At 45.3% G+C, this 16,341-nt stretch overlaps 1 protein-coding gene and 1 non-coding gene across 3 annotated transcripts in view; one reads left to right on the plus strand and one right to left on the minus strand.

Moving 5' to 3' along the window:
- The window catches only part of RALGPS2 (Ral GEF with PH domain and SH3 binding motif 2), a 443,748-nt gene that overhangs the window by 15,462 nt on the left and 411,945 nt on the right, over positions 1-16,341 (minus strand). For both annotated transcript variants that reach the window (XM_049776392.1, XM_049776394.1), the window contains 4 exons: positions 8,937-9,074; positions 6,098-6,188; positions 2,033-2,100; positions 1,182-1,317 (listed from right to left, as the gene is read on the minus strand). In XM_049776392.1, the coding sequence (XP_049632349.1) occupies positions 1,182-1,317; positions 2,033-2,100; positions 6,098-6,188; positions 8,937-9,074 (433 nt within the window). The remainder of the gene's footprint in view (positions 1-1,181; positions 1,318-2,032; positions 2,101-6,097; positions 6,189-8,936; positions 9,075-16,341) is intronic.
- LOC126015263 (U6 spliceosomal RNA) lies at positions 6,378-6,485 on the plus strand. Its single transcript, XR_007498146.1, has one exon. It is a non-coding gene; the product is annotated as a U6 spliceosomal RNA (small nuclear RNA).

Consider the following 16,341-nt stretch of genomic DNA (forward strand, 5'->3'; position numbering starts at 1 on the left):
TAAATAAATAAATAAATAAAACGAAAAACAAACAAATGGGCTGAGTTTAGGTACTCTGTATGCAGACAGGCTGGGCTTGATCTAGCATCATGACCCTGTAGAACCACTGGGTGTGTGCCCACACCTGCCCCTCCACCAAAACCAAAACCTTACAAATGTATTGAGATTGAACAAAAATGCTTATTTTCTTTGTAGTTGGGAATAAAACAAAATTTAAAGACCCAAGTTTATAAAGGTTAAAATAAAAAATAGGGGCCAGAGCAAAAGCACAGTGGGGAGGGCATTTGTGGCCTTGAATTGAATTGAATGCGGCCAACTAAGTTTGATCTTTGGTATCCCGTATGATACCCTGAGCACCACCAGGAGTGATTCCTGAGCACAGAGCCAGGAGTCAGCCCTGGCACACTTAGGTGTGGGACAAAAAACCAAAACCAAATAAATAACTTACTTAAAAGTTCTAATTTGGGGCTGAAGCAATAGCATAGCAGCAGGGCATTTGCCTTGCATGCAGCTGCCCAGGATGGATGCAGATTTGAATCCCAGCATCCCATATGGTCCCCAAGCCTGCCAGGAATGATTTGTGAGCATAAAGCCAGAAAGCTGAGCATAAAGCCTTAGCGCAGCTGGGTGTGACCCAAAAACCAATAAAGGAAGGAAGGAAGGAAGGAAGGGAGGGAGGGAGGGAGGAAGGAAGGAAGAAAAGGAGGGAGGGAGGGAGGGAGGAAGGAAGGGAGAGAGGGAAGGAGGGAGGAAGGAAAGGAGGGAGGGAAGGAGGGAGGAAAGAAGGAAGGAAGGAAGGAAGAAAGGGAGGGAGGGAGGGAAGGAGGGAGGGAGGGAAGGAGGGAGGGTGGGAGGGAGGAGGGAAGGAGGGTGGGAGGGAGGGAGGGAAGGAGGGAAGAAGGCTCAAATTTAACAGGATAGCAGTATGCAGTGTCCTGATTTTATTTATGATGAATTTCTGTAGTGCTCACTCATTTGTCCCAAATGGAAAAAGACATTATAGTGACATGCTCATTTCCCAATGAAGATTAAGGAAAAAATAAGCTTTGAGGAGAATGATCCTTTACACAAAGCAGAAAAGGGCTGCAAAATATGGAAAACACTTGTAAGGTTTCATAAGCAGGAAAGAAACCCCAATGGAAGTCCTGACAGTGAGGGAAAGAGGAAAGGAAAAGGCTGACTTGTAACCCAAGCTGTGGCACTTCCTGTGTCCGTGAGGAATGAGGTTCCGGGGTGAGGGTGGTGTGGCGGGGAGCAACGCTGCTTCGGCTGCCACACTCTTGCGGCCACTCTGTGGGGATGCGCCCACTTCAGGACCTGTGAGCCAAGTGGAAAGAGAGAAGAGTTGTCGACTGCCAGTTTCCAAGGCATTTCCACTTAATGAAGGTAGAAACTGTTCCCTGATGCCACTAAGTACTCTCCTTTCATGGACAGACAGAACCTGAGCCTTCAGATACTCTCCGAATCTGGTTATATGGTTTAATGTCAAAGTGAATTTGGGATTGTTCAATTATCCCTTGAAGACTGACATTCGCTCAGGTGTCTCATGACTTGCTGTTTAAACACCTGAGGCAGCCAGAAAGTCATGACCTCTGAGGGCTGGAGGTATGGCTCAGCACAGGCTTTGAGTTTTACATGGCTACTACATGTTCCCCACAATAGCTGGGTTGTCTCTGATGGCTAAGCCCTATATGAGGTGGAAAAAATAACAGAAGTGTCCAATACTAATATTTTGAGCCATATCCCTGGCCAGATCTGTCTTGGTTAAAGCCAGTGCTTGGTTAAATATTACCAATAGTACAAGTGAGTTCTTTTGAAATAATTATTTTTATATTTAAATATATATTTATATTTTATTTAAATAAAATAATTTTAGTTTAAAAATAAACAGCCCCCCCCCCATTGATCTTATTACCAAGAAGATATTTTTCAGGTAGCCAAAGGTGTGCCAAGCTCTTATATCCTTTTAATTTTACATACTCTGGGTTGGTTTATCTGATTACTGGGTGATGAGCAAGGAGCCAGCACTAACCTACTAAGTCTTCCCTGGAAGCAGCAGAGCGTGGGGTACTTGTTCCTGGTTCTATCTTTAAGGAAAGTCTGAATAGTAAAGAGAAACAACAAACAAAAAAGATTAATATATACTAAAACATCAAAATCACATGGTTTCTCATAAAAGCAAAAGCATTTTTATCCAATAACCTCAGCAATGTAGTATTATTTTTTTTGGGTCTCGCCCGACAGCGCTCTGGGGTTACTCCTGGCTCTATGCTCAGTAATTGCTCCTGGCAGGTTCAGGGGACCATATGGGATGCTGGGATTCGAACCACCATCCTTCTGCATGCAAGGCAAATGCCCTACCTCCATGTTATCTCTCCAGCCCCTAGTATTCTTTATGTACAATCTTTATTTGATCTTACAGTTAAAAAATATTAGAGAAAAATATTAGAGAAAATACTTCAAAAATCATGTTTAAAAAAATAAAGGATTCTCCTCTAACCTGCCCCAACATTGCTAAACAATTAGAAAACAATCGAAGATATTTGAGAATGACTAAAAGCTGATTTAACTTGGTATCATGCTTTAGGGACACCTTCAGCAGCTGTTGAACATTATAAGAATTCTTTCTAGGGGCCGGAGAGATAGCATGGAGGTAAGGCGTTTGCCTCTCATGCAGAAGGTCATCGGTTCGAATCCCGGCGTCCCATAAGGTCCCCCATGCTTGCCAGGAGCGACTTCTGAGCCTGGAGCCAGGAGTAACCCCTGAGCACTGCCGGGTGAGACCCAAAAACCAAAAAAAAAAAAAAAAAAAAAAAAAAAGAATTCTTTCTAAATCTTTACTGGATGATCTAAGAGCTTCAGTTAACACAGAATTGAAAAAAACAGGGGTCGGCGTGGTGGCGCTAGAGGTAAGGTGTCTGCCTTGCCAGTGCTAGCGTAGGACGGACTGAAGTTTGATCCTCGGTGTCCCATTTGGTTCCCCAAGCTAGGAGCGACTTCTGAGCGCATAGCCTGAGCGCATAGCCAGGAGTAATCCCTGAGCATCACCAGGTGTGGCCCAAAAACCCAACCCCCGCCCCCAAAAAAAGAATTGAACAAAACAAAACAAAAAAAGGAGGCCAGAGAGATAGCATGGAGATGGGGCGTTTGCCTTTCATGCAGGACAGTGGTTGGAATCCGGCATCCCATATGGTCCCCCGTGCCTGCCAGGGGCGATTTCTGAGCATAGAGCCAGGAGTAACCTCTGAACTCTGCAGGGTGTGACCCAAAAAACAAACAAAAGAAAAACCTTGTTCAAAGCTAAATACCTAAAACTCAAGCAACCCATCAAAGATGAATACAAATAAAAAGGTTTGGGGCCAGAGAGATAGCACAGCTGCGTTTGCCTTGCAAGCAGCCAATCCAGGACCTAAGGTGGTTGGTTCGAATCCTGGCATCCCATATGGTCCCCTGTGCCTGCCAGGAGCTATTTCTGAGCAGATAGCCAGGAGTAACCCCTGAGCACAGCCGGGTGTTGCCCAAAAACAAACAAACAAAAAACAAAAACAAAAAAACCCCAAAAACAAATAACAAGGTTTGTAAAATTCCTTCTAAATCACTCTCCTGAGTCAAAGTTTAATAGTTGGTATATAAGTTTCATTGAAGGTAACATACCCAATTTTGAGTTCCACAGAAAAGGAGGGACAATTCTTGTGGGTGAAAATGACCAGATGAGAGAGGATATTAAAACAGATGGAGATCACACTTTCAGTGCTGCCCAAACATTATTATTAGGAAGCATTTGTCTAAAAATCAACTTTTTTTTTTTGGTTTTTGGGTCACACCCAGCAGTGCTCAAGGGTTACTCCTGGCTCTATGCTCAGAAATCACTCCTGGAGGCTCGGTGGACCATATGGGGTGCCACGATTCGAACCACCATCCTTCTATATGCAAGGCAAACGCCTTACCTCCATGCTATCTCTCCAGCCCCTAAAAATCAATTCTTTACTAACTCTGTCAAATACAAGTGACATTCAAATTGACAAATTACAGTATGCCTAAGAAACAGATTCCTTTTTTTTTTTTTTTTTTTTTGGTTTTTGTTTTTGGGTCACACCTGGCAGCGCTCAGGGGTAACTCCTGGCTCTATGCTCAGAAATCGCTCCTGGCAGGCTCAGGAGACCATATGGGATGCGGGATTCAAATCATTGACCTTCTGCATGGAAGGCAAACGCCTTACCTCCATGCTATCTCTCTGGCCCCAGAAACAGATTCTTAATCCTCATTTCTTGTAACCTAGGAGGGAATTGTACCCCCCCAAAATTTCATTGGTTCTTTTTGGGGGGCACACCTGGCTTGGAATACTCCTAGCTCTGTGTTTAAGTATCATGTCTGGCTGGACCTGGGGACCATATGGGGTATCAGGGATCAAATCCAGGTGGGTCTAGTGCAAGGCAAGTGTCCTGATGGTTGTAGTGTCGCTTTGACCCCTTTAAGTCGGTGTATTAAAGAGATGAGTGATTGACAGGAATTCTGTTCTTTGTCTTCCTACAGTGCATTTTTCTTCTTTGGAACAAGGATATTGATGAGATTAGATGAGAAGGAAACTGATACAATACCCTCATTTAGGTATTCACTTTGGGCTTTCTCAATCTTTCACACTTCACTTATCTTCCCGGATGTTTCCCAATCAATTTGCCTTTTTTTTTTTTTTTTTTTTTTTTGCCACATCTGGTAATGCTCAGGGGTTACAGCTGGTTATGCGCTCAGAAATCACTCCTGGCTTGAGGGACCGTATGGGTTGCCAGGGATCGAGTTGAGGTCTGTCCTGGGTCAGCCGCGTGCAAGGTAAGTGCCCTGCTGCTGTGCTACCGCTCTGGCCCCTCAATCTGCCTTTTTTATGGTTTAAAATTTTGTATTAGCAAGCAAAGCTAGCTTGAGAGAAACTCGTCTCTTAGGAGAAAAGAAATATAACAGTAAAACTTGGTTATTATGAGGTATAGAATATAGCACTGAACTATATTAATAATATAATTAATAATTCCAAACTCCTTCCCACCTGGGAAAGAATTGGAAAGGTGAAAAGAAGTGGATATAGCTATTTAAGTGACTTAGCCCTTAAAAGAATGCTCATTTTCTCAAGCCACAGAAGCAGTTGAAAATAGATCCACAGGTGTGTCTAAAATTACCATGAAAAGAAGTAATGTTTTATTTTGCAGATTTTCATTACTTTTCCAGTCTATTCAAAGAAACAATTCTGGGGCCAGAGTAGTGGTGCAAGCAGTAGGGTGTTTGCCTTGCATGTGCTAACATAGGATGGACCATGGTTCGATCCCCTGGCGTCCCATATGGTCCCCCAAGCCAGGAGCGATTTCTGAGTGCATAGCCAGGCATAACCCCTGAGCATCAATGGATGTACCCCAAAAAGAAAATATAAAAGATACAATTCCAGGGGCCAGAGTGATAGTACACAGAGTGGCTGATCCAGCTTCAATCCCCGGCATCCCATTTGTCCCCGAGCCCACCAGGAGTGATTCCTGAGTACAGAGCCAGGAGTAATTTCTGAGCACTGGAGGGTGTGACACCCCCCAAAAAATAAACCCCAAAAACTACCTTAAAAAAGGACTAAAAGGGGGCCGGGCGGTGGCGCTAAAGGTAAGGTGCCTGCCTTGCCTGCGCTGGCCTTGGACGGACCGCGGTTCGATCCCCCGGTGTCCCATATGGTCCCCCAAGCCAGGAGCAACTTCTGAGCACATAGCCAGGAGTAACCCCTGAGCGTTACCGGGTGTGGCCCAAAAACCAAAAAAAAAAAAAAAAAAAAAAAAGGACTAAAAGATACAGTTCCAAGAAAATTCAGTGCTTTAATGGAAAAGGAAAAAAAAAAATTTATGCCCAAACTATCAAACATCAGCCCTCAACAACTTAGAAATAGTTAATAATGCAGTCACTTTGTTCGAGCTCAATCACATAAATAACTATTAAAATATTTAAAGGCAGGGCTGAAGTCGTGGCTTTTCACTTTGTAAGCAATCAACTGAACTAGGCTCATGTAGGTAATACCCAGAAGGGCAGAGGGCAGGACAAAGGGTCACATATTGTAGGTAAAGCGTCAACCTACTTGTAATTGTCGTCTTCCACAAACTTCTGTAGCTCTTCGATATACTGCATGGAATTCAGGTATTTCTGGACATGAGGCAACATGGGGATATCTGGAGAAAGCACAAGATTAAATGTTAATAATAAACCAATGGGTACATCGCCACTCAACATTTAAGCAGGTTGGCCGATGAAAAATATTTAAAAGTAAATTGAGGCTTTTAGCCAGCACATTTGAAAATGGATTCTAGAAGCATATTATTGAAAGAAATTTTGTTTAACATAAAACTGAAGGCAATCCGGTGCTTGCTTTGGCAGCACATATACTAAAATTGGAACGGTACAGAGAAGATTAGCATGGCCCCTGTGCAAGGATGACATGCAAAACTGAAGGCAATCTGGAAAATTATATATTAAATGCTGGTGGGGCTGGAGAGATAGCATGGACGTAAGGCGTTTGCCTTTCATGCAGGAGGTCATCGGTTCGAATCCCAGCGTCCCATATGGTCCCCCGTGCCTGCCAGGAGCAATTTCTGAGCATGGAGCCAGGAGTAACCCCTGAGCACTGCCAGGTGTGACCCAAAACATACACACACACACACACACACACAAATTAAATGCTGGTTGTATAAAAAGTCACATGCAAATGATAAAGGGAATGCAAATGATAAATATTCCATAGTAATTTCTGTAAGATCTCATTCGAGTACATAAGAATGGGTATAGCTTTGGGAATAGTGTCTTCTTTTTTTGGAGGGGACACACACTGAGGTGCTTGGGGGACCACATGTAGTGTGGGAATTGAACCCAGGTCAGCTATGTACAAAGCAAGTGTCCAACCCCAACAGGGACTATATCTCTGGTCTCTGAGGCTTTTTTTGTGGGGAGCAGGTCTCACCTGGCAGTGCTCAGGGGATCACTCCTAGCAGTGCTGGGGACCATGTAGTGTCAGAGACTGAACTCAGGCTGACTTCATACACAGCTTGCAATGTGTTTGCTGAGTTCTCTCTCGAGCTCTTTCAGGTATTCTTCAAAGTGACAGTAGACAGGAAAGTAGGAGGGTGCTTGCCTTGCACACAACTGACCTGGATTTGATCTCTGGCACCCCATACGGTCTCCTGAACCCACCAGGGGTGATTCCTAAGTGCAGAGCGGGAATAATCCCTGAGCACTGCCAGGTGTGACCCACAAACAAAAAACCAAAATGTGCAGATGGGACATTCATTAAAACCAGACTACAAAAAACTTTAAATATATGAGGTAACAGTATCAATAGTTAAAAGGCATTGCCTCTTTTTCTTTTTTTTCTTTTTCTTTTTTTGAGTTTTTGGGCCACAGGGGTTACTCTTGGCTATGCGACAGAAATTGCTCCTGGCTTGGGGGACCATATGGGAAGCTGGGGGTTCAAACCGTGCGGTCCATCCTAGGTTAGCACGTGCAAGGCAGATGCCCTACCACTTGCGCCACCGCTGTGGCCTCAGGCATTGCCTCTTAACACACACAAAATATCATATTGACCAACAGCCTAACTTTCTGATCTTTCTATGGCCCGCATCAACACAGCACTGAAATACTGAAAAAAATTTTTTTGGCTTTGGACCATAGAGGTTGCTTCTGGCAGTGCTCAGGGCTCCTGCGCACAGAGCCTCAGCCTTTTGCCCACATCGTGCAAAACTATTTTCAAATCATTTGAGCTTGCTAAAGTGCTTTTCATATGTTTTCCTGATAAACACCTCAGACAACAACTGGATCTTGACTCAATATAAGATTAAAGAAAGTTAATCCCCTTGCCTATGATCAATGTCTCAGGTTTCACTCGAAATTGAGAGATCTAATACCCACTCCCTAATGGATCTGGTAGCTAAGTAGGATAAAAAAACAAACAAACAAAAAACCAAAAAATTTTAAGTAACATGAAAGACATGCTATGAAAAGAACAGAAGAGAAATAACTGAAAACCTTTTTCAAAAATAGAATCTTGGGGCCAGAGAGATAGCACAGTGGTAGGGTGTTTGCTGTGCATGCAGAAGGATGGTGGTTCAAATTCCGGCATCCCATATAGTCCATCCCCCCCCACCCCCAGCCTGCCAGGAGTGATTTCTGAGTGCAGAGCTGTTGTGTCAAATAAATAACGATGGGGCTGGATGGCAATGGATGGAGGCCTTTGTGCTTAGGCCCCAGCCACGTGGCTTCATCCCCCATGCAGCCGGTGGGTTCCAGGCCCAGGTAATCGGCGTAATCAAGACTCACTCACAGGCAGGCATTAGGAACCATCAGCTTTATTCATGCCCTAGCCACCACGTGTGTGTGGCCTATCTCATAACCTTTTAGGCATTCAGCCATTCCAGGCTACCCTGCGTCTAAACTCTTTCAGCCATCTTCCTCAGAGCGCCCAGCAGGGCCAAAAGGCAAAGACCCTTAATTCCCTGGCTTCCGGGTTTATCTACCTATTCCAAGACCCCTCCCAGGAATGGGCCGGGTCTTGCAGGTAAAGTCACACCTATTATCTGGTTCCCAAGACCCCTCCCAGAAATGGGTGGGTCTCAGATAAGTACCCTACACAGAGCCAGGAGTAAACCCTGAGCACCACTGGGTCTGACCCAAAAACTGAAGAAAAAAAGGAATCTTTTGGGGCAGAGTGGTAGTATAGTGGGGAAGACACTTGCCTTCTACATGGCAGACCTAGGTTTGATCACCAGTATCCCATAGGGTCCTACGAGCACTGCCAGGAATGATAACCAAGTGCAGATCTAGGACTAACGAAGCAAAAAACTGAGGTTCATGCTAAGTACATGTGGCCACCGTCTGATTAAGGAGTAAAAAGAGAGTCGCTGCTGAATGTGCTGGGCCCGGAAACTCACCATATTCACAGGACTGCTGTAAGTCTGAAATGATTCGGAGGATATTATTCATTAGATTGGACCTTTGCTCATTCTCTAGAATGCTGCCAGTTGAAGGATATGCTGAATCAATGTATGTTAAATCTGACAAAAAGATACCTGAAAAGGAAAGCAGATAAATGTCATTGGTAGTTTGGGAAAGGACAAAAGAAGGACTCTCTAGCTCTTAACAAAGTAGTTAGAATATACTGTCTTTATTATCATGCTGCTTTGCCAGTTCATGTCTACTGAAATCTAATTTCAATCTTGAGGTAGGAAGGGACATGAGAATTATGTTTTCTGTCAATGTCGGGTCTATATATATGCTGTTGTTTGAGGACCACATCCGGTCGTGCTCAGAGACCATGTGGTTCCCCGGAATACACGTCAAGCTCCACCATACAGAGCCCGCACTCAGTCCATTGAATGCTTTTTGGTTTGTTCTGGAGGCTGGATTAGAAGCTCTGGCTCCCCAGGCCCTACTGCAAAACCTTTCCCAACTAGCCCCGTACTCTCTGCACCATAAGCACCTGCTCTCCCTCCCAGACATGGGTCCCTGGAACCCGGAACAGGCACACGGGGACTAGCAAAGGCTAGTGATTGCCTCCTGGTGTCTCCGCCCTGAGTTGAACATGATCACCACTTGAGCCCTAATGACCCTGGAAGTATCTCCTTCCAGTAGTAAAGATCTGCTTAAAAGCTGATAACTGGATTTCTGAACTAGTTCATGGGATACTATTCACCCCCACCTCACACTTCTCTGTAGGAATAAAACACCCAGTAATCTGGCCGTACTTCTGAGCATGCAAAGCCACTTGATTCCAACAATGTACACGTAAAAATGTGGACAACTACAGCCAGAGATGAGAATATACTTTCCTACTTCGATATCATGTTGTATTTGTCTCCTGGCCAATCTCGTGGCCCCTTTCTGCCCATCTAATATTTCGCTCAGGGGTCAATGGTTCTCACAGAAGCCAAGGAAGGAATTAGCAGGCATTAGGGAGGGAAATCTGAAGCTTGATGATACTGAAAGCCATGAGCAGTGCCAGCAGCTGACTGGAACATAGCTGTGCCAGTATCCACGTCTTTTACACTACTGTCAACTCTCAGAGGCTTCCAATGCCAACACATGATGGCCTTTACCACTCACATTCCCCTTATTCAGGTCTAACTTCTTCAAGACCATAAATCTGTTTAAAGGTCCGAGTACTGTTTTGCCAAAAGGGGTGCAGCAATCCTTTTCCTTGTCCTTGCATCCTTCCTTTCCCACTCAGCACACCCCACAGTGCTCTCTTCAGGCTGCTGTAGGCCTGAAATTCCCTTCAAAATTCTCCATATAGAACCAGAGTCATAGCACAGCTAGAAGGGTGCTTGCCTTGTTACCAGGGGTACTGGGTTCAATCCCTGGCAACCTATAAAGTTCTGAACTCTGAGTGCAGAGCCTCGAGTAAAACCTGAGAACTGCTGGGTGTGACCCCTAAACGATTTTACGATTTTGGTCTTATGGGATACTGGGATCAAACCCAGGCTAGTATGCTGTAGAATAGAGGATGCTATGGAACACCATGATATTTTTTTTTTTTTTCGGGCCACACCTGTTTGATGCTCAGGGGTTGCTCCTGGCTAAGCACTCAGAAATCACCCCTGGCTTGGGGGACCATATGGGACGCCGGGGGATCGAACTGCAGTCCTTCCTTGGCTAGCACTTGCAAGGCAGACACCTTACCTCTAGCGCCACCTTGCCGGCCCCGGAACACCATGATTTAGTTTGAAAGCAAATTAGGCTTCTGAAGGATTTTTATATATACTCCTTCCCTCCATTTATTTATTTTTTTGTTATTACATATAAAAACAGCTTTAAGAAAGTACACTTAAGATATACTATTCCAGCATCAAATTTCTTAGGAGCTTAAAAACGTCAGTCTAGGGGGCTGGAGAGAGAGCATGGAGGTAGAGTGTTTGCCTTGCATGCAGAAGGATGGTGGTTCGAAATCCGGCATCCCATATGGTCCCCCAAGCCTTCCAGGAGCAAATTCTGAGCATAGATCCAGGAGTAACCCCTGAGCGCTGCTGGGTATGCCCAAAAACCATAACCATACCAAAACAAAACAAACCAAAACAAACCCCACCAAAAAAAAAACCCATCAGTCTAAGGTTGCATTCTATGAGAGGCATTCTACGCTGTTTCCTCTCAGAATACCCCAGTCCTCTCAAACAGAATTGACCCCTCAGGGTGCATGAGTCTCTCCCAGCTATGCACCCAGCAGATCTGAACACTAGCTCGGTTCCTAACTGTGGCTGACCAGGCTTCTATGTTTGCAGATGGTGCCTTCCAGGCAGCTGGCACAATCTCTCCTTGTTCCCAACTCGGAGCCGCCCCCATTTCAGGCTGCAAAGAGAGGAAATCCGAAGGAGGAGAGCTCCCCCTCCCAAGCCAGTCTCCAGCAGTACCGGTGACGTAACTGAGGGCTGAGCAGTGAGAGAAGGAAGCACTATGTGGGGGCTGAGCAGAGAGCGGGAGGCCGGGCTCGCCTGCTGCGCGCTCCAGTGCCTCATGTGGCAGCCGGAGCCAAGCCACAGCGCCTTCACCTTCTCCACGGAGCCGCCCACAGACCAGAGCCGCCAGTCCGCGGCAGACAGTCGCAGGGGCCGCCCAGAGCTGCGAGGAAGAGCGGCTCCCTGGGAGAGCTGACAAACATGCAGCAGCCACCCAAGCCACGCACCAGCTAGCTTCTCCACTGACCAAGGCCAGGGCAAGAGTGGCACAGCTGGGCTCGCGTTACCGGCAGATGCAAAAAGGTATTTTCCTATTTCCTATTTCTCTTGCTTCTATTAAATAATGTGCCGTTTGGAGAAACATCCTTGCTTTACATTTGTAGTAGAAAGTTCGGGATCTCTTTTATTTAAACATGAAAGTTCTGGAACAGACAACTTAATTCCTTTGCAGTAAGTTTTGCCTTACAATTTCCCATAGAAACGGGCCAATATGTACACCATGGAGAGCCTGAATGCTCAGAGACACATGCTGGGTTTCAGGAAACAAGGGCTCTCCTGACACTGGAGACAAATTTCAAGCACCAACAGCTTCACTACACAGGCTCAATAGCACAGAGATGAAAAACAAAGGTCACAAACTACGGGGAAACAGCAGTGAATGTGTGAGCGCTAATGAGATTTATGGATGCTGTCCAATAACTCGGTAGGGGTTGGAAACACCGTTCATGGAATCTAGAATAATGGTTTTGCAACAATGTCTCCTAGGAAAACCAAAGTGTAAGCAGAATTCCTTGCAAGAATTTAAGAGAAACCTGGTAATATTTTTTTTGGTGTGAGCAGGGGTGGTGGTCTAGTGTTTACCTGTAGAAACAATTTAAACTGCTCAAAAGAATTAAGCCTGCTACAAATGGCATTACTTGGAAAAGCCAAGATAGCAAAAACATTTTTTAAAAAAGAAAAGTGTTGTATTGAAATGAATAAAAAAAGATGAAAGTATCCTCTGAGTAATTCTCATTACCAACATAAATAAAAGCCGAAACAATGGGTCTAAACACAACTGAACGACTATTTTACACACAATGGGGCTGGCACAGTGGCGCTAGAGGTAAGGTGTCTGCCTTGTCAGCGCTAGCCTAGGACGGACCGCGGTTCGATCCCCTGGCATCCCATATGGTCCCCCAAGCCAGGAGCGACTTCTGAGCACCTAGCCAGGAGTTACCCGAGAGTCACTGGGTGTGGCCCAAAAACCAAAAAAAAAAAAAAAAAGACTTGATAAAAATATATTGGCCACAAACATTTCTTTAAGTATTTTATTTGTTTCTCTTTTTTTTTTTCTTTTTTTTTTTTTTTGTTTCTTTCTTTAAGTATTTTACTCTAAGGGCCAGAGAGGCGCATATGGTCTCTTGAGCCCCACCCTGAGCATAGCGCTGGACTTAAGCCCTGAACACCAATGGAGGTGGTGGTCCCCCCCCCAAAAAAAAACCTACCCAAAATTATTTAAAAATTATTATATTATTCCCGTGAGAATCTTCAGCAAGTCCTCAATGGCAGAGCTAAGGTTTCATCAACCTTTCTCAAGCCCCAGAACTCTAAGTACTTGGGAAAGCCAGGGATACTCCACTTTCTGAGAAACCTAACTCTTCTTCACCGTGCACCCAGGGGGAACTTTCTGGTCCCATGGACCCCTGTAAGCAGATTCTCCCTAAAGGCTCAGGCAAGATAGTCATCTGGAACCCACAAATCTCAGGCACTGCGAGTATACCCTGCTCTTAAGCATCTTCAAAAAGTACTTCTCCGATGAGCTGAAGGCAACCAATCATCTCTGGAGAGCTCCTGGGGTAACGAAGCCAGGTAAAGGCCTCACAGCATTTTCTGGTCCTTTCCCCCCATTTTTCTCCAACACACAGCCAGTCTGAAGACTAACAAGCTAAAAAATTAACCTAAAGTTTGCAAATCCTTCCCCTCTTCCCCCCTTAAAAGCAATCCAGCACAGCTTAAACTAGCATGCTGTAACTAATTTATAACATTCTCTTGAGAACTAGGAAAATTTTAACATATACAGCAAGGTTTTATGAGGTAACAGAGATTTATGGACCTCTCACTTTTAAACCTGAACATGTGGGAAAATACGAAACCAGAGTGTGCTTGCAGACAAAGTGACGCTGAACAAATGTTAAAGCCACTCTTCGCTCTACATGTGACCCACCTACCTACTAAACTCCTTATTGTGCTTTACTATTTTGTGTTTGATGACAGCCAAAAAGTTTTTTATAAAGAGGAGGAAAATGCAGTTACTTAAAAGCTCACAAAACTAGAAAGAGGGGCCCGGAGAGATAGCACAGTGGCATTTGCCTTGCAAGCAGCCGATCCAGGACCAAAGGTGGTTGGTTCGAATCCCGGTGTCCCATATGGTCCCCCGTGCCTGCCAGGAGCTATTTCTGAGCAGACAGCCAGGAGTAACCCCTGAGCACTGCCGGGTGTGGCCCAAAAACTAAAAAAAAAAAACAAAAAACTAGAAAGAGATTTTTCTACTGCTTGAGTTGTACAGAAGCCTCTGACAGACGTACCACAAGGAAATAATGGCCACAAGGGCTGGAGAGACAGCATAGCAGTAGGGCATTTGCCTTGCACACAATCCTGGCATCCCATGTGCCCTTCCCCCCCAATGCCTGCCAGGAGTGATTTCGGAGTACAGAGCCAGGAGTAATCCCTGAGCGCTGCCAGGTATGACCCAAAAACGAACAAAAAAAGCCATAGAATTTAGATTAGTTAGTGGGCATTTTTAATTTTGGGTCACACCCAGTTGTACTTAGGGGTCAGTCCTCAGTATTGGGGATTGAACTGGGGCTGGTGTGCAAGGCAAATGTTTTATCCTCTTTGCTCTCCCTGGCTCTGATGCTGACACTTTATTTCTCCATGACAACACAATCCCATTCCTGGGTGATCTCTTAGCTGTTCTACAATAAGTTATGTGGTAAGGATACAGGTGTTCGAGAACATACAATTTGATTTGTTTTCAACTTTCATGAGACTCTGGATCTTCGTTGGCTTTGGAAGGTTATTTCAAAGATGACTGGGACAATCCTTTTCTTTGGGGAGGGGGACCATACCTGGCGGTGCTTGAGGTTTACTCCTGGCTCCGTACTCAGGAATCACTCCAGGAAGTGCTAGGGGACCATATAGGATAGTGGGCATCAAACTTAGGTTGGCCATGTGCAGAGCAAACATCTTCCCAGTTCTGGTCCATGACTGGGATAATCTTACGATTGAAGAGTTTCCAGTTTTTTGTTAAAGTGAACTGAGTGGGCCTTGACCTGCAAGTTATTTTTACAGCTTTAGGGCAGAGGCAATTCCAATATACTTAAAAGTCTTTTTATGAAAAACAAAACAATAGACTCTGGAGGTTAACTTTTCTTTTTCTTCTGGTCACACCCAGCAGTGCTCAGGGATCACTCCTGGAAAGCTCAGGGGATATGGGATGCTGAGGATCAAATCTTGGTCAGCTGTGTGCAAGGCAAGTGCCCTTCCTGCTGTGCCACCTATCTGGCCCCAGGGCTACATTTCCAATTAATTTGCAGAGAGCAATTTAAGGAAACAAAGTGGAAGTGCTCATTCTGACATGTCTTTGGTATCTGCTCCTACTCTGAAAAAGCAATATGCTTCTCCCTTCTTATGACTGCTCGAGAAAGAAAGAAGAAATTTTCCACCCTGTCTACTCTTTTGTTTTCATCACCATGACTCTAAACAATGCAACACTTCACAGCCCTGGTCAACGTGAGAGCTGCAGAGAAAGAGTTTGTGGTTCGTGGACACAAGCCCTCCTTGGAGACTCAGGATGGCAGTCGACAAATGACAACCAACTGGAGAATGCATAGGAAAGGAGAGAGGGAAATGGCTGCAGAAGTCTGGGGTGTGCAAAGGATGGAAACATCCTAACAAAAACGACTCACAAAGGCCTGCTTAACTAAGTGAGGATCAACCCCAAGAGAAGCAAACCAGGACAAGGCTGAGACCAGAGCCAAGTTAAGACTAAGGTAGTTCAGAGGCACTCAGGATTCAACTCTCAGGTTTTGAAGAAGTTGAGTGGAGGATTTAAATGCTGCTGCCGTGGGGCTTGTCTTCTCCAGAACCTCATTCCTGTATGATGGAGCAGTGCTCAGCCAGGATAGAAATTCTAGCTTGCGGGCTTGCTGCAGAGTTGGCCACAAACAGCAGGACAAAGCCAGGTGTGGTGGAGCAGCTAAGGAAAACCATTGACCCTGGAGTCTTCTCCCGGCTTCTGATTCAAGCTCCTTCTCTTTAGAAGCTGCAGGCCTCTGACTGTCAGTCTCTGCACCCCAAAATGGGGCTGGCGGTTGGCCATCTCCCACAGGAGGCTGACTTCAAGCAGGGAAGAGGGCATGAGCAAGGCCTGGTACTGAACTTTGGTACTGGGTAAAGCTGGTCTCATTAGTAGGCACAAAGAACTTGGCTCCCAGAGCCACAAATCAGAGCAGCAGTATTTTGGGGGTGGGATGGATGGAATAGGAGAGCCATCTGTCTGGGAGGGAGTGTGGATATGAGCTAGCACAGCTCAGTACCTGGGTGAGCCTGAGAAGGGGACACGCAGCACCGAGGAAGAGATCTGGATGATTCCTACAGAGGGTCTAGCAGGAACCAGGCCTGGGCACACTCAGGGAGAGCCAATGTGGGCACTGCTTGAATACCCAACTGCAACGCCCGGCTCAAGGATCACCTATTAAAAAAATGGCTCTTGGGTACAAGGAGTTCTTAAACAAGGGGTTAATAGGATATGTTCCTTCCCTAGCAGTCAATCACATTCACTCACAGAGCTTGTCTCTCCTTGGCAAAGGTTACATATAACACAGCTGTCAACATTTTGCTGAAA

The sequence above is a fragment of the Suncus etruscus genome, chromosome 7 (assembly GCF_024139225.1).
Source record: "Suncus etruscus isolate mSunEtr1 chromosome 7, mSunEtr1.pri.cur, whole genome shotgun sequence".
NCBI lineage: Eukaryota > Metazoa > Chordata > Mammalia > Eulipotyphla > Soricidae > Suncus > Suncus etruscus.